This window comes from Trichechus manatus, unplaced genomic scaffold (genome assembly GCF_000243295.1).
Source record: "Trichechus manatus latirostris isolate Lorelei unplaced genomic scaffold, TriManLat1.0 scaffold00096, whole genome shotgun sequence".
Taxonomy (NCBI): Eukaryota; Metazoa; Chordata; class Mammalia; order Sirenia; family Trichechidae; genus Trichechus; species Trichechus manatus.
Genome location: NW_004444032.1, coordinates 1,003,592 through 1,026,091, shown reverse-complemented (window position 1 = coordinate 1,026,091; position 22,500 = coordinate 1,003,592). Strand labels below are relative to the sequence as shown.

The 22,500-nt window shown below is 35.2% G+C and overlaps 1 protein-coding gene across 13 annotated transcripts in view; it reads left to right on the top strand.

Moving 5' to 3' along the window:
* FOXP2 (forkhead box P2) overlaps window positions 1–22,500 on the top strand; it is a 281,403-nt gene that overhangs the window by 212,221 nt on the left and 46,682 nt on the right. For 4 of the 13 annotated variants that reach the window (XM_004382573.2, XM_004382572.2, XM_004382571.2 and 1 more), the window contains exons 4-9: window positions 4,102–4,239; window positions 5,373–5,428; window positions 5,579–5,612; window positions 7,154–7,323; window positions 20,107–20,310; window positions 22,051–22,155. In XM_004382573.2, coding sequence (XP_004382630.1) covers window positions 4,102–4,239; window positions 5,373–5,428; window positions 5,579–5,612; window positions 7,154–7,323; window positions 20,107–20,310; window positions 22,051–22,155 — 707 coding nt within the window. Of the gene's footprint in view, window positions 1–4,101; window positions 4,240–5,158; window positions 5,216–5,372; window positions 5,613–6,225; window positions 6,229–7,147; window positions 7,324–20,096; window positions 20,311–22,050; window positions 22,156–22,500 lie in introns of all 13 variants that reach the window. The other 9 variants (XM_004382570.2, XM_004382567.2, XM_023737021.1 and 6 more) reach the window with 6 other exon arrangements.

The window sequence follows — 22,500 nt, the reverse complement described above, 5'->3', positions numbered from 1 at the left end:
GCACTTACATGCAAACCCAACACTTTTCAGAAATGCTTCAGCTGGGCTAGATTGTAAAAAAGATGGTGTGTTTATGTCAAATAAAATTTGGGGTGTATTTTCATAAATCCTGCAATAACTCTTTGGACTCAGTTGAAGGGAGGCATGATCTTTGCATTGTCTCCTAACAGTGTTTTTGACCCCTTCAGTAAGATACACTTATAGTTTTAATATAAAATATTTTATAAATGTGTTTATATTAAAATTATATATATATATATATATAAAAGCCTAAGTCATCATCTACCTATTCTAGGATAAAACCCTAAATATTTTTTACATTTAGCATTTTGACTCATTTCAGAATTTTTCCTCTCATTTCACAATATATAATCTTTTTATCTCCAAATAACTAGTTCTTCTTGGTGCACAAAGCAACACACATTCTTGTGCTTAATTCATCTAATAAGAAAATAAATAAGGGTTATCTCAAGTAAATGGAAATCCTTGCTTGGTACATCACAATGAGGAAGTTTAGATCTGTCAGTATAGTAAATACCAAGAAAGAAAAAAGAGAAATGCCCCGGCCAAAGTTGACTTTGTTTCCTTCCTTCATCCTTGAAGATTTTAGTTGATACAATACAGTATTCACTCGGATACCCATTCAAAACCAGCTATTCCTTCTGATTTGATTTGGTAGCTGCATGATGTATTATGTTTTCTTAGGCCCATCAAGTGTCCCCTGACATTTATTAGCCTTCTCACTGGAAAATATCTGAGGTAAGTTCTCCCTCCCCACCTCTGCCATACATCTAAATTGTGGTTCCTCATTAGAATACTGGCGTGAATCAAATTCTGTATCTAGTGGAAACTATTCTCTTAAGCTTAACACTGAACTTGCTAAAGTATATATATATATATATATATATATGTGTGTGTGTGTGTGTGTGTATTTCAGAAAGTTATCCATAGATTTAGAGATCTACTGCTGATATTTGCCTGTTTAAATATTGATAAATTAACAATCTCCAAGTTTGTGATGTACTCAGTTAATTTCTATTCATTTTTGTCAGTGAATTCCAAAAATAGCTTGTGGGTGTGAAGAAATGCACTGGACAGTGACTAAAGTGATAAAAGAGGAGTTACTTAAAAATGGAAAAGTTCTGTATTTTGAAAATTATTAATTTCTAAATAAGGCAGGTGGAGCAGTCCACATATATAACTGACATTTGTTGTAGGAAAAGCTAATTTTCTATTTTTTAAAACAATTTAGATAGTTAGTAACCCCAGATGTTTACTCTGGCTGACTGTGTGTGTGTATGGATTTAGAGATGATAGTATTGGCTTATTGCAACGTTAGAAATGCCTCAGAAGTGCACCTGTGCTTTCCTGCATATGTAATTAGTTTTAATTTGTGCTTTTTATACGTATCTTATGAAAGTAGAGTGTTCAATTAGTTGTGGGTCAGTTGGCTTATCTTTATACATATCTTTACGTCTGTATATCATCACCTTTAGGTGGCAGTTTCCTAGAGCATAGATCAGAATCTGCTGAAAATTTGCAAAACAGCACATACATGTGAGCACTGAATACATATTATTTTAGAATTGCAATGATGTGATGGTTATTTTTATATCATAAACTTCTAATTGTAAGGGAAATACTCACCAACTATTAGCATTTTAAGAGTAAAAAAGTAACCATAACCATAAAAAACTAACCATAGTGAAAGCTAACAAATTCTAAAGAATTCTAAAGAATGTGAGGTAGAAAACTTGCTTAGTTAACTTATACCCCAGATCAGCCAGTAGCAGTAAGTTATAGAGTCATACAATACACATAGGCTGAAATCTGACTATAAACTTGTGGTGTATTGTAGCATGCCTCCATCATAAAGCTTTTCTTATAAAGTGTGTTTGTTATTAGCTACATATTAAGAACTTTTACGTGTCAATATAGAGATAAAATAAGTGACCACCCTTCATATGCTGAAAAGTGACAAACTGCTATCACTTGGTAAACTTTATAAAAGGTATGTACACATATATGTAATACATATACATATATATACATTACATATATATATATATGCATTGCCAGCCTTATAAAAGTTTAACGTGTCTGTCTATCTTTCTTGGTCTGTTCATTTCAGTATGGTTCATTGTTACTTGAAGATAGTATGAGATAAATGATTGTGGGGAGAAAAGACATGTTTGTAGGTAAATATTTTCCCCCCTAAACGGCTTGTTCTAACCATTCTATTTATTTATCAAAGAACAACCAATTAAGTAAACTATTAATTTCTTAAACAACCAAATACTTGGGCAACATTTTGTTCCAGTTAATTTACAGCATACATTTCAGAATGCTTTGTTATGATAAATTCAAATCTATAGATATACCAATAAGATTTAAAAAATCTGGCAATGTTTTTGAACATCACTGAATTTCTCTCTCTTATAATGTGATTCTTTTTCCAGAGGTTACAAAATTAGATCTAATTAATCTGTATTTCAAGATTCAACATGGGATAGAAAAGATATAACTATTTCTCCGTGTTAAATATGAAGGTTTTTTTAGAGAAATTAATCCACCCTGTATTTCTTTTTTTTTTTTTTTTCCCTCTTTCTTTTTTTTCTATTATTCACATCTCCTATCTTTATAACACAGAGTGCTAGGCTGGAAAAGTTTGAACTGCATAAAGAAATCACTATTAAAATGAATTGTGAACCATATCTATTAATCTTTTTCTGTTTTCCAAAACACATGTTGTCCCGTGAATTTGTTCTAAAGCAATATTTATATAAATACTTGCTTATATTTACAGTGGAAGTGAATTGTTTTTTCTAGGAAAGAAAGTGATTGCATTTTCAAAGGTTGCAAACTTGACAAGCTGTTTGATTACATGCTGGTTAGTACAAGCAATGCCTTCAAACAGTGCAGCTGCCGCCGAACTGAGCATGTATCTCTGGTTTTTTCACAAGGTTTTCCTCTTTGACTTTCTTGCCATTCTCTTCTTATCTCTCCACATCTTTTCCTTCTTTCCTAGGACTTTCTTTTTCTTTATTTCCCTTGCTTCCTTCTTTCTGCTTTGTATCTTTCTCCCCCTCCTTATTTTTCCTTTTTCATTCTCAGAATCTTGAGTAAAAATGAAATGATGGGAAAGAACTCTTAAGCAAAATACTTTTTTTTTTCAGTGTAATGAATAACCTTTCAATAATTTTTAGGTTTCTGGACTTTCTGGTATAAGTTAAGTCAGCTTGGAAAAAAAATGTATGAAGAAGAAGCTAGAATGCTAGCCTTATGATTCCTTCTTTCAGAGGACCTATCTATGTAGCTAGCTGTTTTTTCTGGAGATACACACACGCATACACACACACACACTATATGAGTTACTACATGTACTGTATGTATTATTGTATGTATTTTCTGATACTATATATATAGTTTTGAAGATAGCAATTGTGTCTTATGACTAAGTATATTCTATGCATATACTTTTTTTCTAGTTTAGATAACAGATATGTATAAGTGTATTATTTCCAATTTTCTCATTTTCATTATTTATTTTAATTATACATTTTTAAAGCATTTCAAAAGGCTTTTCACTTACAGCATTACAACACTGATAAGATTATCAGTTATGAAGTATGGAGAACACTGCTGTGTGATTATTTATATTTAACTATACTAGCCAGGGAGCCCTGGTGGCACAGTGGTTAAAGGGCTCAGCTGCTAACCAAAAGGTTGGCAGTTCAAATCCACCAGCTGCTCCTTGGAAACTGTATGGGGCAGTTCTACTCTGTCCTACAGGGTCACTATTGAGTTGGAATCGACTCGATGGCAATGGGTTTGGTTTTTTTGTGGGTATACTGGCCGGAGCTCAGACATCTTAGCACAATATATAAGAGGTGTGGAACATTCTGAGTCTGATGAAATCTGATGCCTCTGGAAAGCTAGTATCTAAGTACTGTGGTACTTTAATATTGTTATTAGTCATTATATAAAAATTATTGGCCATCATTGCCAAAGAATGAATCAAAGATGATATATAGGTGCAAAGTAGGTTAACAGACAGGCATTTGGTAATGACCACCCTATCTCTTTCTCTCTCCGGGCAAGGTGCCAGTGTCAGTGGCCATGATGACGCCCCAGGTGATCACCCCTCAGCAGATGCAGCAGATCCTTCAGCAGCAAGTCCTGTCTCCTCAGCAGCTCCAAGCCCTTCTCCAGCAGCAGCAGGCAGTCATGCTGCAACAGGTAATGTGGCTTACCTGCTTTGGTGCACTAGCCTGGCTCAGAAGGTGTGCACCCATGTTGACAGTACCATGGGTGTAGTTAACAATTCATTCTCCATTTGAAAGGGACAACCTAGCAACATGCTATAACACAAATGCATCATTTTAATTGCAGAACTGCATAAGAAAATTTAGTTCCCTTAGTCTTTTTAAATCTATTAAAGTCTAGAGTAAGAGTAGAGAGAGGTACAGTTTGGACATGGAATAAATCGGTATTTAAATATTCAAATGCTGAGGTACATTTCGTTTGTAGACTTACCAATGAAAGTGCAAAGAGACAGATAGTTGTTGCTCGTAAAACTTCTAACATTTAGCACTCCTGTTAGTTCACATACGCATGAAATTTGTATTGGCTACTTTGTGACACTAGAGAAGGTAACATCTTGAGTTTTCTTTTCCAAAATATACTCAGCCTTTAAGAAGAGAAAAATCTATTTATTAGAACAAAGTTAGGCAGCTAAACCACAGGTTCATGAAATATATCTCTTTTTTAAAAACATAAATAATACATTATTAGATATTATTAGAGCCTGGAGTATAATTTAAAATGGGCTTTTTGTTAAATACTTATAAGAGAGAAAATAATATGTCTTACCCAAATTCTTCTGTAATTTAATTACTTTGCTGTCTTCTATCATGATTACTACAGACCCGTTGCCTGTATTTCTAAGCCTGATATTCTTCTCTACATTTCCTGGATTAAAATTTTTTTCCAATAAGAGAATTGAGCAATTTGATTTTATGTAGCCAAATGTTGGCTTATGCCAGTGGTGGAGTATAATCTATTTTTGCGAGCTATCAGAACTTCAAGTGTAATAACTTAAGACATTCATTTGGCGCTGGCACTTTAGAATACAGAGTTTCTGTGCCCTTTTGTTGAGGATATTTTGGATTCTGGATTGGAGCATTTGAGAGCTGCCTTGGGGAAAAAAATGTATGTAGATCTGTCTCTTTGATCCAGTGCATATTTTTTGTTGTTTTTGTGAGGTGAATCTTAATGGATACTCTACCATATGCCAGTCTAGAAGAGTTTAGGAGATTTATAATACATGAAACTTTTGCCTTTATTTATTAAAGTCAAAATGGTTTATTCAGCAACAACTACAAGAGTTTTACAAGAAACAGCAAGAGCAGTTACATCTTCAGCTTTTGCAGCAGCAGCAACAGCAGCAGCAGCAACAGCAGCAGCAGCAGCAGCAGCAGCAACAGCAGCAGCAGCAACAACAGCAGCAACAACAGCAACAACAGCAGCAGCAACAGCAGCAGCAGCAACAACAGCAGCAACAACAGCAACAACAGCAGCAACAGCAGCATCCTGGAAAGCAAGCAAAGGAGGTAGGGTCTGGTCATCTCATTGATATATAATAGCTAGAGGTTGAGAAGGGGCAAGGAGAGGCAGGAATAGCCTTAGATCTTCCTATAACAAGGCTCTTGCTGTCAAAGATGCATCATTATGTATTTTTACGGAGCTTAATAACAGTGACAGTAGAACTCTCATGCTCTCCTTTTTTGTAGCGTGGACTTGAGAGTTACAATCCAATGCTTCTGTCGTCTAATGTTCACTAATGAACCGCAGTGTACAAAGAGCAAGCTGTGTGGTGGACAAAGTACTGATGATCTCGGATTCACCGAGAATCTAAGTTAGCGAGGGAACCTTATTTTTCTCAGTGGTGCAGCTCAGAGTACATGCATGCAAATTGAGCCTATTGTTGGGGGTGGAGGGGGAACCAGGGGAGAAACTGGTTGAGCACAGATTTCAAAGTCACAGGCTCCTGATTAATGAACTGCTACTGTAGGTTTGGAGTGGCGAGTAGAAAGTTACAGTTTGATATGCTCATAAATCAAACTGACAAGCTGGCTTCTCAGGCTTAGCTTGCACTTGTCAGCAAACTGCATCAAATATAAACATAATACAAACAAAACATGTTGAAGTAGTTAAATTGATCAGCAGGTATCAGAGCTGTTGTCTTCAAGCTGCCCATTATGCAAACGTACAGGAAACAGTTTTGACCTCCTGAGGCTTTGTTTCTGTTTGGATTTGTGAATAGAATTGCAGACAGCCATCAACTACAGAATAGAAATTGCTCCCTTATTTCTCCGGAGGCTTTGGGCAATCCACATGACTTGCTCCATTATGCAGTCTGTTTTCCAGTGAGCGCATCAGAAGTTTCTCTTTTCCCCAAACTAAAAAGGAAAGGTCTTCCACAGCAGCTTGTCTTCCTCTCATGTGTGACTGCCTTCTCATACCCTCCCGAGTCCAAAGAACCCTGGTTTGTCTTGTAATGCTTCACAAAATTGGAAGTTATACTTTCCCTTATAATAAGGGCACTTTTTTTTGCCTTGAATGTAATTCTAGCTTTAATATATTCCAACAAGAGAGGAGAGGGAGAGAGAGAGCTAACAGGTCTGTCCTATGAAGGCTACATCCCAGTTTACTAATAGATCACTAGAGACCACAGTCATGCAACTCTGCAGATCAAACTTATTCAAATGGAAAAAAAGAAGAAGAGTGCTGTTGAAGTTGACTTGTTTCTGTACAGTGGTGTTCTTTTAGTCTAGATAAATTTATTATCATCTGTAATAGGCTGATTAAAAAAGATCTGAACCTTTTTACATACCTTCTCTAGACCTCGTCCCGTACTCCTTTAATGCAAGTTCCTTGGTCCTTTGCTGCTGTTTAATATTTGAAAGAAAGGCAACCGAAAATCTAGAACATGCTCACATTCTACCCTAAACTTTGACTGTGGGATGGCCATCCAGACATCACCAGGGCAACAAGAGGGGTGTACATTTTTCTCTGTATGAGAGCTGTTTCTGCAGACCATGTTCTCTGCTGCTTACTGGGTTGGGTTTTCTGACCCCACCACCAGCAGCAGCAGCAGCAGTTGGCAGCCCAGCAGCTTGTCTTCCAGCAGCAGCTTCTCCAGATGCAACAACTCCAGCAGCAGCAGCATCTGCTCAGCCTTCAGCGTCAGGGACTCATCTCCATTCCACCTGGCCAGGCGGCACTTCCTGTCCAGTCGCTGCCTCAAGGTACATACAAAATGTTTTGCACACTTCATTTCTAATCTTGCACTTTCTACCATTTCATGGCCCATCTACCTTATACTTGGAGAAATTTTGTTTTTTATGATCTTCTATTATTACAACATGATTGTTAACATGGTTGCATGACCCATTTTCTTGAGGCTCAGATATTTTACCACACACTGCTTTCAAATGTGTAGTAAAACTGCTTTCAAGTGTTTTGTTAGATATTAAGTGTGTATTTGTTAGTCTTAAGGGCAGGAAATAATTATAAGGGCAACACAATTCAACCACTGTTGAATATACACTGAGGATGTGCAGGGTATTAGATTAGGGGGAAGGCTAACAGTAGTCCACTTGACATAAGTGAGCTGATACGAGTTTTGGTGGACAACTCATAAGAAAAAGAAGTTCCTATTCCTTACAGTGAAATTCCTATATATGAAAGAAAGGCTTTATGTATTTTTATAGAGCACATTCCAAGTTATGCTTTGTGGAGCTCCATCCTACGTCATGTGACCATATTAATCCTGTTTTCTCTAAAGTAGTATTGCCTGTGCTTGTACTGTGAATTATAGTTTAAAGAAGATTTCTTCTGTATTTTTCTTTTTTTCATGAGAAAAATCTTTGGATTTCCTGTGATAATACAGTTGTATATGAGCATCATTTAACTCTTAACTTTAGGGAAATGGAAAGAGTTCTAAGTAAAAAAAGAAAATGGGAAACAAAATGACTCTGTATACTAAAATTGATTCAGGTAAAAGTCATATGCCATTAAACTTCATGAAAGGTTATTCTGATTTGGATTTGGATTTTGTTGGAATAAACTTTAATCCAAATGAACTTTTACTCTTGTTAATTATATTTGTCACAGAAGAGTTCACATTGTAGTAATATTTGCTGCACATTTTCTTGACTACACACAGAATAAAATAATAAAACAATTAAACATACAAAAATTTAAAATGAGCAAATAAAAGATAGTCTTTACAATACACATAATTATTGTTTTGTGGCATATGAAATTAAAAATATTGTTGTAAATGTTCTTCGCTTTATTTAGCAAATTACTCTCTCCCTGGCTTATTTTTCCAAGCATTTGCTCTTTCACTTGGCATCAGATCCTTTAATTTACCTGATTGAAGTACTATTAGGAAATCAAGAAAGGTAAAGTTTACACAGTGAAAGGAAAACAAGGTAGTAAACCCACTTCTCTAAGTTATTCCAAAGAGAATTGGAATAACACCATAGTGTTGCCATAGCAATGAATGCTGTATTCACCAGTTATTGTTCTTTTGAAAAATAAATGCAATTTGAGCACAAGTGAAGAAATAAGGTAAAAAATAGAAAACAGTTTATAAGTTAATCAATTTAAATATAGATTCCTTAGTAGAACTTCATTAGAACAGAAGCAAGAAGTTTATGTCATCCTTTTTTTTTAAGTAAAATTCTCAATAAAATCTGAGTTGTTGTTGTTGTTGTTGTTGGGTGCCCTCAAGTTGATTCCGACTCATAGTGACTCTATAGGACAGAGTAGAACTCCCCAGTAGAGTTTCCTAGACTGTGATCTTTACAGAAGTAGATCACCAGATCTTTCTCCGAATAAAATCTGTATTAGGCTCTAATTATGAGAGTCTCCTTAGTAGAAGAGCATGATCTACCATGATCATATTTGGTAAAGCCATTAAAACAAAAATTTTAAGAAAGTTTAAAATAGGTGTTCATAGAAACAAAATTTAACTTATTTTAAATATCTGACCCATGTTCTTGGAAGAACTACATTCTTCCGAAGCAAACATATAGGTGTCTCACTGAACAAGGAAATTTATTATGACATAACGTTTTAATAGTTTTCAAATTAAATTTTTCTCTTATTTTGGAGCTTTCTTTAGATACAATTATCCCCCCCCTCCACCTCATTCTCCTATTTCCACTCTTCAGAAGATCTATGAGAGATAAAGCACACTAGGTGGAGAACCTTGTGGAGAAGGAAGTAAATCTAAAAACATATCTACGTTTATGAGGAAACGTTCTTATTTGAAGCAAAAAAATAAAATCACTAAAACATATTTCCATTAATAAAGGTGAAAAAATTCATTTGAATAAATGTGGGATTAAAATGTACCTGGTCTACTGACTAAAGTTCTTGTTGGTGCCACATGAGTCAAGATATTCCTTAATATAAGAGCATGATCTACCATGATCATATTTGGTAAAGCCATTCAAACAAACATTTTAAGAAAATTTAAAATGGGTCTTCATAGAAACCTATTTATGATATAGGTTTGCCCCACATAAGTCGGAGTCATTATTATAGTTTTCGTTGTTTAGGTAAGTGTGAAAAGTGCTGTTGTGGAAACCCATCAGCCAAAAATCAATAGCGAGTGTCAGAAACACCAGGTACAGTAAAGGAATATAACTTCATACTACTGTGCTGTTGTTGTTGTTAAGTGCCATCGAGTCGATTTTCAACTCATAGCGACCTCATGTGACAGAGTAGAACTGCCAGATTCCAAAATTAGAGTGGGCTATGTTTTTGACATCAGATAGTCAGTGTATATCCCAACAGCAATAAGTTCATAGTCTCACTGTGAATATATGCTCTGTCATATATATGATAACGTTTTTATTTTATTCCCAAAATTTTATGTTTTTGAATATATAAGTCATTTAAAATATGATAATCTTTCCATTACCAATCTGAAAGCCCAAACAGGGAATGCTAGCTATCCAGCTCTATTGTGAACTAACACCTTGGAGAACTAGATGAGCCTGGAATTAGAGAATTGTTGAATAATAAAGAAAATAAAAGCTTCTAAAACAAAGTATAGTAATGCCCTGTATGTTGAGTTAGGAATGTGCTGAAATTTGTGTTTGGCCTCAGTGTTCAGGCCAAAACAGCTATTTGGCTTTCATTTCTTTCTCTGCTTTATGGAAGTACAAACAGCCAAATGCCTACCTCAGCACCACTTCTGAAATCCTTGATCTTTAGCCTAATTAGTGATCATGCTTACATTGATTAATATTGCATCTAATCAGGGTAACAGCATCAGCAATATAAACAATACACATTATGCAGATTATTGTTACATCTGAATACTCCCTTTCAAATATCCGTAAGTCTTCCAGTTTTAACTTGGAAGGAAAATCTTCTTTGGGGTTTACATGCTGAAATTCCATTAGTGAGTCGAAGTTTAAACGAGTATTTTTTAATAAATAATATAGAATAAATCTGTAAAGATGCCTATAAATGCCGTTAATCTTATGTACAAAATCTAACTTATAAATAATTAAATAAATGGACAAATATTAAGAGTGTATTGGGTTAGTTTTGGGGGAAAATGTAAATAGGGTAGAATAATACAGACTAAATTGCATCATAATTCCAGTTGTTGGGGAACTGTTTAGTATACTAGATAGCATAATGCCCCACATGTCTGTCAGTTTGTAAATGTATTTGAAATGTTTTTAATTTCTATATGGCAATTCTGTAATCTTGAGAGGAAGACTCAAAAGCAAAATGTTCACTTTGCCACATTAAAATTTCATGAGGAAAACTGAGAAATTATTGTTTTTGTAATAGAATTCAAAATTTTAAAATGCAGCCTATAAAATTTTTTAAAAATAAAATTGTAATAGGAACTTTTTGATATCGGATGAATTCCTTTTTTTTTTTTTTTTGGTTTGGTTTCTTTGGTCTTTGGTCTCAGCTTCAGCCAAATACCTATTTTCAGTCTCCATGATTAGGCATTTGGACAAAATGTGTATTTGGTTCAACTCTTATTAGGCATACTATTGTACCTGCAGGTTATATTAGGCCCCTAGTAAAACATAAGGAGTCCTGCTGGCACAATGGTTAAATGCTCAGCTGCTAACCTAAAGGTTGGTGGTTAGAACCCAGCCAGTGGCTCCGCAGGAGAAAGACCTGGTGATATGCTCCTGTAACGTTTACAGCCTAGAAAACCCTATGGGGCAGTTCTGCTTTATCACATGGGGTCACTATGAGTCCGAATCTACTCAACAGCACCTAACAACAACAATCAAATCTAAATCAATAATATATTAGGTTTGGCAATTTGCAAATGAATACATGGATCTCTGAAGGATACCCAAGAAACTTGACCACTGATTGCCTCTGGATAGAATTGGGGACCCAGAGGTCAGGGTAGAAGGGAAACTTACATTTTCAATGTATATACCTTTTCTGTGACTTCAGTTTTTTGCCGTGTGTATATACTAGTTTTTCCAGTGTAAAATTTAAAATGAAAAGTTCATGTTACATGGTAATATCTCAGTAATTCAAATTAAAGTATTGACTGTCAATTTGATTTAACAAAATATATAAGTGATTCAAATACTTCTACCAAAATTCACTTTTGGTGTAAGTAACCCTAGAAAATAAACCTAGTACCATTAAATAAGCTCATCAGAAATTCATATTATGTTACTTCGCATCATAATTAAAAAATTATTTATTATTTTAAAATTATTGGACATAGAAAATTAAAGAATATGAAAAGCATCTTTTATTTTTGAGTGTTAAAAAGCTGCTAATGTAACTTTTACTAATAAGTAAAACAACTGAAATTGTTAAACCTTGTGAGCCACAAGAATGTATAATCTAGATATGTGTTATTAAATGTCAATTAATTCTCAGCACAGTACTTGATACCTAGTAGTTACTCCACCAATTTTGAATGTAGAATTAAAGAATTATTATTAAATTGCTGTATCCATGGTATTGCATGCAATTTGATTAGGAATTTGTATTTTAGTCACTCGGCTCCTGTACAACATAACTTTTAATGGTTATTTGTAGTACTGGCAGTAAACAAGAAGAAACCTAAGTCATCATCCAGATCATGGAATTTTAAAATTGCATAATTGCAAAACTTTTAGGCAGGAAGCATTGTATGTAGCCTCAAAATAACTTATGAAGGGAAACTGTGTAATCTTCACTGAAGATTTTAAGTTGACTGTTGTTCTATGGTGGTCTTGTCCATAGATTCCCAGATTATATTTGCCAGCACACTAGTGTTCTGGCAACTGAATAACTCATTCAAGTAATATTCATTGAGCTTTCACTCACCGCAGGCACTCTTATAGGCACTGGGGATATAGCAGTGAACTAAACTGACAAAAATCTCTGCCATCATAAAACTTACATTTTAGTGTAGAAGACAGATAATAAATAAATTAAGAACATTTTAATCAAGGATCCAATAGATGGATCCTGATCAAAAGGAGGAAAAACCTGGAACAGAACTTCAAACTCAAATGGAAATCTGACTTACTGGATTCATTGAGACTGGGGGATCCCTTGAATCTAATGCCTGGAAATAATCTTTAAACCTTGAACTGAAACTATCCCAGGAAGCCATCGTTAAACTAAACAACAGTTTAGCCCAATTAGTAAAGAACATTTGCCTCGAGCATAGCACTCTTATAAAGAATTGTCTATATGAGTATAAACTGACAACACTTAATCTAAAGCAAAGATGAGAACTTTAAGGGGCAGAGAGCCTAAACTGATGAAACAATCTGGATAGAAATAGAATGGTGATACATTATGAAGTGTGTAACCAATGTTATTGAACTATTTATGTAGAAATTGTGAATGGATGTATGTTTGGTTGTGTATATCGCCACCAAAAATAAATAAAATATTATTTAAAAAAATAAGTAAATATATAGTGGTGGATACTGAGGAGAAAAATAAAAGCAAGGATTGTTGTTGTTAGGTGCCGACTGTCTGAAAATAAATTAATTCTTGCAACCCATCAAACCTTCTAAACTCAAAACTTTCAAAATTGTACAAAATTGATGGGGTAGTTGTTTCATATTCATCTATAGTATTTGTATCCACAGAAAAGAGGTAAATAATTTTTAAATGTGAAAATTTTGTCCTAAGAGCAAAGTGATCTTTTACTTTTAAAAACTTTCCCCAAACATTTCAGTTAACTGACCTAATAGCATATTCAGTGCTTCTGTTCTGCCACCTACTTCATTGCGTAGTGCCTGGGGTCTTAAAAGCTTCTAAGCGGACATCCAAGGCACAGCAATTGGTCTCTATCCACCTGGAACAACAGAGGAAGAAGGAGAGTCAGGAAAAGGAGGAAGATATATAATATGTGGCTAATAGCCTCCATGAGTAACTACCTCCTTTGCCATGAGACCAGAAGAACTGGATAGTGCCCAGCTACCATTACTGAATATTTTGATCAAAGATTCTGTAGAAGAATCCTGGTCAAAAGGGGGAAAATGCAGAACAGAATTTCAAATTTTAATAGACTGTAGACTTTCTGGAGCCATGGAGGGTGGATGAACTCCTCAAACTATTACCCTGAGATAATCTTTAAACCTTGAATGAAAAGTATCTGCTGAATTCTTCTTAAAACCAAGCAATAGTTTAGCTTAACTAGTAAAAAAGGTCTGCCTTGAGCATTATACTCTTTTAATTACTATCTATATGGGATCAAATTGACAACAGCACTCGAAAGATTGGGTGGGAACCTTAGGAGGCAGTGAGTTTATGTTAATGAGGGAGGAACAACTCAGAAAAGGTGAGAGTGGTTGCACAACTCAAAGAATGTAATCAGTGTCACTAAATTGTACATGTAACAACTGTCAACAACAACAACAAAAAAACTCCCCAAGAATTGTCTGCACATTGGAATCACCTGTGTAGCTTCAAAAACTACTGATTCCTGTCTCTTACCCCTAGTAACTGTGATTTAATCTGAGTTGTAGCCTGGGTTTTGAGAGTTTTACAATATCCCCAGGTAATTCAAATATGCAGAAACTTTTGGGAACCACCCTCACTAAGAGAAATACTCTTTTAACATCATTTATTCTCTGCCCTTTATCTATAATATTTAAACGCCATTGCCTCTTTCTTGTAATTAAGAATCATTATTTGATTCGTGAACAAGTTATTTATTCATCTCATCAAACGTTTACTGAGGGCCTACTAAGTGCCTAACAATTTGTTATCATATCATTGTGATATCATGGTGATGTCACTAATTTCCACAGAAGTGGATAGTGTAATGGAACTCTACTTTTAAATGGTAAGCGGAACTTAGATTAACCAAATTATTAATAAAACCCAAAAACTAAATTATTAATAACGTCATTGACTGGTATAGTTTCTAAAAACATCTTAGAGTGGTTAGCTGAGACATAAAACATTATTAGTCACTCAATCTATGTTAGAACCACCTAGTACCATTTATAATTATTCAGACATTGGCCTTAAACTGCACCAGTACTCAAATAGTAAGCCCTTTAAGAGCCATGGGGACCCTAGTTGGTGCAAAGAGTTAACACTTTCGGCTGCTACCCTAAAGGTTGGAGGTTCAAGTCCACCCAGAAACTCCTTGAAAGAAAGGCCTGGCAGTCTACTTCTGAAAAATCAACCATTGAAAACCATATAGAGCACAGTTCTACTGTGACACACATGGGATCACCAGGAGTCGAAATCGACTCAAGTCACCTGTTTTTGTTTTTGTTTTTTAAGAGCCTTAGGGCTTCCATGTGGGAACCAAGATGTCTTCAAGAACTGTGTGGATCCGTTATACTCAGTTAAATCAACAAATATTTACTGAGCACATATCAGGCACTGTTCTAGACACTGGGGATAAACCAGCAAAATAAAAATCCCTCTTGTATAAAACTTACAAGTAAAACAAACAAATAATAGTATGGTTTTGGAAACTGTGAATGCTCTAAAGAAAAATGAAGTAGGATGCAGCGATAGGGAATGATGAAAAGCAGGGTAGGGGTGGAGAGTAGTAGATAGTGTGGTAAAAGCCCTCTCAGAAGAGGTGATCTTTAAATCATCTTAGTGAAGGGAGGGAGTAAGCCCTGCAAAGATCTGCAGCAAGAGTGGCCTAAGCTGTGGGAACAGACAGAACAAAGGCTGGAAAAGGAAGAAATGTTTGATGCATTTGAGAAGTAGGAGAAAGCTAGTATAGCAGAATGAAATGTCAAGGGAGAGAGAAAGGGAGTGATAGAAGATGACATCAGAGAGGCAGGAAGAGCCAGGTAATAAATGCAGCGCTTCATACATCACAGTAAGGTTGTTTTGTTTTTGTTTTTCTTGTTCGATTTTTTCCTAAGTGTTCTGGAAAGCCATTGGAGGCTTTGCCTGGGAAGTGACGTGACCTAATTTACATTTAAAGAAATAATTTTTGGCTGCTATACGAAGGGTAAATTATATGATGGCAAGGTGGAAGTAGGAAGACAGTCAGGAGACAATAGCAGTGGTCCAGGCAAGAACTGACGGTATAGCAGAGGCAGCAAGTGAGATGGTGATAGGTCTGATATGTAAGATATGTTGATCTTTTACAAAAAAGGATTTGGTGATGGAGTTTTGCTGTTAGAACACCTAATGTATACAGACAGGTATTCAAAAAGGTACAGTCAGAAAAGTTTCAGAATTCTAGGATAAAGCTGGAATGAAAGCAATAACTAACGATCCTTATATAAAAACTTGACTTGAAGCGCTTAGTGATGAACATCGAAGACTACAGCCTTCACTATGGATTACACCTTAACATCAAGAAAAAAAGAAGAAAAAAAAGAACAATAAGCAACATCATGATTAATGAAGAAAGTATTGAAGTTGTCAGGGATTTCATTTTACTTGGCTCCACAATCAATGCCCATGAAAACAGCAGTCAAGAAATCAAATGACTATTGCATTGGGCAAATCTGCTGCAAAAGACCTCTTTAAAGTGTTAAAAAGCAAAAATATCACTAAGAGGTAAATTGTGTCTGACCCAAGCCATGGTATTTTCACTTGCCTCATATGCATGAGAAAGCTGGACAATGAACAAAGAACATCAAAGAAGAATCCATGTCTTTAAATTATGGCGTTGGCAAAGAATATTGAATATACCATGGACTGCTAGAAGAACAAACAAATTTGTCTTGGAAGAAGTACAGCCAGAATGCTCCTTAATAGTAAGGATGGTGAGACTTCATCTTACGTACTTTGAACATGTTATCAGGAGGGACCAGTTCCTGGAGAAGGACATCATGCTTGGTACAGTAGAGGGTCAGCAAAAAGAGAAAAACCCTCAACGAGATGAACTGACACAGTGGTTGCAGCAGTGGGCTCAGGCATAATAACCGTTGTGAGGATGGTGCAGGACCTGGCAGTGCTTCGTTCTGCTGTACGTAGGGTCGCTATGAGTCGGAATGGACTCCATGGCACCTAACAACAACAACGTAAGAGTTGTTTCCTATGTAAAAGAGAAAATACATAAGCCAGTCTCATCTTTTTATAGGAAAAATTTTTTAAATAACTTTAGAAATCTCGATTATCCTGCCTTTTTTTTAGACTCAGACTGTGTCTTAAAATCTTGAGGAGCCAGAATTACCAAAATGATAGCTTTCAGTACAACTATTTCTATGAAATTGTGGTAGGTATAACAGTTTAAGGTTTCCTCTGTGATGAATAATTTAACCAGATCATATGTTTGAAACAGTGTGGATTCTTCTCTTGTTGTGGGCTGCTTACTATGACGTCTAGATCAGTGATTTTTCCACTTGCAGGGGAGGGGTGATAGGGCTCACTTTCTTCACCATCATATTCTATTCTCTTACCCCTTCATCCTCTACCTCTCCCATCCTACCCCACCCTCCATTGCCTCTCGATTAAACAATGTCACTACAGTATCTGATGTAGATGTGTGTTGGGGCCAGGTGTGGGGGGTGTTTGAGTAACACTTCCATCCTTATATTACGTGTATTAAATGATCGTGATAATAAAGAGAATAGATTTTGGAGCCACAGGGTGATCGGAGCAAATTCTGTCAATTAGTTTTTAGCTATGTGATTTTGGGCAATATATTTAATCTTTCTGAAATCAGTGTCCTCATCTGTAAAATATGATTCCTAATCTCGGGAAAGGTGTACATCAGGGTTGTATCCTTTCACCATACCTATTCAATCTGTATGCTGAGCAAATAATTCGAGAAGCTGTCCCATGAATGCAGCATCAGGATTGGAGGAAGACTCATTAACAATCTGTGATATGCAGATGACACAACCTTGCTTGCTGAAAGTGAAGAGGACTTGAAGCACTTACTGATGAAGATCAAAGACCAGAGCCTTCAGTATCAATTTCTCCTCAACATAAAGAAAACAAACATCCTCACAACTGAAACAATAAGTAGCATCATGATAAATGGAGAATAGACTGAAGTTGTCAAGGATTTCATTTTACTTGGACCCACAATCAACACTCACGGAAGCAGCAGTCGAGAAATCAAAGGATGCATTGCAGTGGGCAAATCTGCTGCAAAAGACCTCCTTAAAGTGTTGAAAAGGAAAGATGTCACCTTGAGGACTGAGGTTTGCCTGACCCTAGCCATGGTGTTCTCAGTCACCTCGTGTGCATGTGAAAGCTGGACAATGAATAAGGAAGACCAAAGAAGAATTGATGCCTTTGAATTGTGGTATTGGAGAAGAATGTTGAATATACTGTGGACTGCCAAAAGAACAAACGGATCTGTCTTGGAAGAAGTACGACCAAAGTGCTCCTTGGAAGCAAGGATGGCAAGACTATGTCTCACATACTTTGAACATGTTATGAGGAGGGCTTACTCCCTGGAAAGGACATCATGCTTGGTAAAGCAGAGGGTCAGTGAAAAAGAGGAAGACCCTCAATGAGATGGATTGACACGGTGGCTGCAACAATAGGTTTAAGCATGACGATTGTGAGGACAGTGCAGGACCGGGCAGTGTTTTGTTCTGTTGTACACAGGGTCACTATGAGTCAGAACCAACTCGACGGCACCTAATAACAACAACCTCAAGTGATGTTAACTGAGATTATGAATGTAAAGCACCTAGTAAAGCACTCAATATAATAAATGCTCAATAAATTATAGCAGTTATAATTATAACTTCATTTTCCTCTGCATATCTTTATTTCTTAATATAGTATTAGTATTTCTTAATACAGTGTTTTAAGAGCAAAGGCACTTGAGTCAGAGAGCCCGAATTCAAATCACATCTTTACCACGTATAAGCTTTGTGTCCTTGGACATATTATTGAACTTCTCTCTCCCTTTGTTTCCTTATCCATAAATTGGATAAAATAAAAATACCAACTCCCTAGATTATAGTGAGGATTAAATGGCATAAGGGATGTATGAAGGCATACTTGGCACATATAAGTACCATTTTGTAAATACTATAAACAATATTCTCTCAACACCTTATTTCAAAATTATAGTTTAAAAACAAGGATTATACTTAGTTTGTCTATTTTCATTCTCACATAAATTGGGTAAATTTGCAGAATTTGAACCAGAGAGCTGTTTAAAATGAGTAATCAATTTATTCTATAATCAGTCATAAAACAAAGAAGAGGTTTGGGTATTATCTGTAATCGATCCATGTAGGTAAGCATGTTGGGTTATTCAGGACCCCAAAATAAGACTCAATTATTCAGTTTACCTCCTGAGATCAAAATAATTAGATAATTTTCAAATGTCATTTTATTTTTGAGTTGACTATTTACTATTTTTTCCTGACATCTTCATTTTCCTTTTCTTTTTAAAAAATTATTTTGCTTTGCAATATTTCTTAGATCTGTTTCTCTTTCAGTTCTTTCTAATAAAAACTTAATATGAGCAGTAAGTAAAAGCTACTGTTAAAAGCTGAATAGCTTAGTTTTAAATAAAACTTTCTTTTTTTTTCCTTCTATTAATCCTTAATATTATTTCCAATGCTATTATTCTTGATACTATTCCTAAACTGGTAGTCTTTAGCAAATAACTAATTGTTCAAAACAAAAGCTAAGGTTCTCAGACATTACCAAACACCTAGCAGGATAGGATTTCTGGGTTTGAAGGATGAGGTCCATGGTCTTGTGGGATATCTCAGTCAGTTGGCATAATGATAATTCATAAAGTTATGTTCTGCATGGTAGTTTGTTGAGTAGTGTCTGAGGTCTTAAAATCTTGCGAGAAGCCATCTGAGTTACAACTATTGATCTCTACTTGCCTGGAGCAAAAGAGAAAAAAGGAAATCAAAGATTCAAAGAAGAAACTAGTCTACAGGACAGTCTACAGAAACCGTGGCCTCATCTGTCCTAAAACCAGAAGAACTAGATGGTGCCCAGCTACCACTACCAACAATTCTAATCAGGGATACAATAGATAGACCCTGATAAAATGGGAGAAAAATGTGGACCAGAACCTCAAATTCCTAAAAAAAAGAAAAAAAAAAAAACCAGACCTACTGGACTGGTTGAGACTGGAGGACTCCCTGAGACTATAGAGATCCTCTTCAAACCTTGAACCAAAACTAAGACCTGAGATCACCTTGTAGCTAAATAATAAATGGGCTCAAAAAATAATGAATATCAACCATAAGTACTGTGTTACTTTAAAAAAATCACCTATGTGTGACTAAATGGTCAACAATTACTTTTAAAACAAAGATGAAAGTATAAGGGGGCAGGGAAACTAGATTAATGGAAATGGAACAACTAGAACAGAACTAATGAGAATGTTCATGCACTGTGAAGAATATAACCACTGTCACTGAACAACTTGTGTAGAAATTGTTGAATGGGAACCTAAACTGCTGTGTAAATCTTCACTGAAAATACAATAAAATATTATTTAAAAAAAAAAGAAAGATGGAGTAAAAGTGATTTTTTTATTGTGTTGTAACATCACTATTTTTGTTGGCATTAATTCATTAATAGCACTGAACTTACTATATAAACTTTACTGTTTTATATTAGTGGGGCTTTCTTTCATTTTGTAGCTGGCTTAAGTCCTGCTGAGATCCAACAGTTATGGAAAGAAGTGACTGGAGTTCACAGCATGGAAGACAATGGCATTAAACATGGAGGGCTAGACCTCACTACTAATAACTCCTCCTCGACTACCTCCTCCACCACTTCCAAAGCATCACCACCAATAACTCATCATTCCATAGTGAATGGACAGTCTTCAGTTCTAAATGCAAGGCGAGACAGGTAAATCTCATAAGATACATTCCATATTCATCTGTTGCCACATTTTATTTTCACCATTGATAAAACAAAAAATAAGGCTGTGTACTTGGGGCAAAATGTGTAAAACAACAAGTTAAATAATCTTTAGGTTATCTATCTTATATATTCATTTTTATTACAAAATAAAGATCAAATGCCAGCTGTTCGATGAGTACAGTGAAGGAGTTTGCCTGAAGAAATCTATTTTTTAATAAGTGCAGTTGGAATGATTGTGTAAATACATTTTATATGACTAAGATGTCATTAATCTGACTACTGTGAGAACATTTTACCACTTTTCAAGCTAAGAGCCGGTTCTTTAATTTCAAGTTATTAAAGATACATACATATCCCTTTAATATATGTTTCAGATATGTGCTTAGAAATCAGAGAATGGGTATGCATATGTTTACAAACACAGGCATAATAAACCAGAAGATGAAAGAGCTGTTTTGCCTTATTTATTGTTGTGGCATGATGGGATTTATACATTTGTAAAAATAAACTTATAGTGGTAACTTTCTGAATGAATTGACCCAAAATTCCTGAAGAAATAATTTTTTGACTCAGTTACTAACATTGAGTATATTACATTAGATAATTTTTCAACTTACTGTTTTATTTTAGTTGTGTGCCTTTGTAAAGAGAGTACCAATGTACTTTTGTCCATTCGGTTGCATTTACCCAGGCATATAGCTATCTAATCAAATCCTTTAAAGTACTTTACATAAAGTATATAAGCCAAAATATTACTCAACATGAAAAATATCTTTTTAAGAGATGAAACATTACTGTAGAATTTGTTAACAGAGTGGCTTAGGCTCGTATTATATAAAGCTGTAAACTTCCTATGTAAGTATAGTGGATTGGTAATGTTCTGGAACATAATATGAATATCTGCCTAGTTGCAACAAGTTCTTGTGATAAATCATTTTTCAAAAAAATATTAATTACAGTACAGTTTAAAATGGAATGCTATAATTTGGTGATGTTTTTGGTCTTAGCTGGAGTAACACGGAAAATTTTTCTGGTTAGCTTGCGTCATTATAAAATGGAGTGCCTCTGAATGCTTTCATGCTGATGTTTTAATTGCGATTAATTTGATGATTATATATTTCAGAAGTTGGTTGATTTCTCTAGGATCTATCTGATATAATACTCATGATCAGAAGTCTTTAATAATTGTATAACAATTTAGCTAGTGAATATTGCTGCAAAGTGGAATTTTTAATTTAACTTTTTTAACTTGTACAAATATATATGGTTCCTGCATAAATACGAATCAATTTAAATGATCCTAAAGGTCCACATCTTTTTAAAGAACATTCTAAAAATCGTGCTGTAACTATCCTATCATTTTCTTGAAAATGCATTTTTTTCACTTGACCACATATGAATATATATTTTTTATTTAGAGGTAAAATGTTACATTCAGGTCATTTGATACATTAAGGTCAGGATTAGCATATGATATTATACAGTCCTCTTAGTTTTTCATCCTTTATTAACAGTCATCTCTGGCTCTATTTCTCCTCTAATTGGAACATCATCTAGCCTTGGCAGTTGAACTATTCAATAGAACGATTAAATTTTTCTGACTGCTCTGAGCTGAATTGACCTGTTTTGACCTGTTTGTCACTGATCGTAACCTGACAGGCGCTAGCAGCCTGCAACGATTATGGCTTTTTGAGATGAATCTGATGTCGTGTTCTTTTGCTACAGCTCGTCACATGAGGAGACTGGGGCATCTCACACTCTCTATGGCCATGGAGTCTGCAAATGGCCAGGCTGTGAAAGCATTTGTGAAGATTTTGGACAGTTTTTAAAGTAGGTTTTTACTTTTTTTGAGGAGGGAGTGTGTGGGAGTTATAGGCATGTTATTGTAAATAAACGAAAGATGAAGGAGGAAAGTAAAGGTCCATCATAAGGCATTCTGTGAGTCTTCTGTGTGCTCTCAACAAGTAGATGAGCAAAGTCAGGCTGAGAAGGTTAACTCTTCATCCTCATCTTTTCATGAAAGTATTTGACAGATCATTCAATAAAAATATTAGCTCACTTTGGTAGTGTCATTAATCATTGGGAGACATGTTTGCAAGATAAGATGCTGCTAAATTTCAAAAGTTTCGAATGAAAATTTCAGGTAATATTATTAAATAAGTAGAGTTTTACATT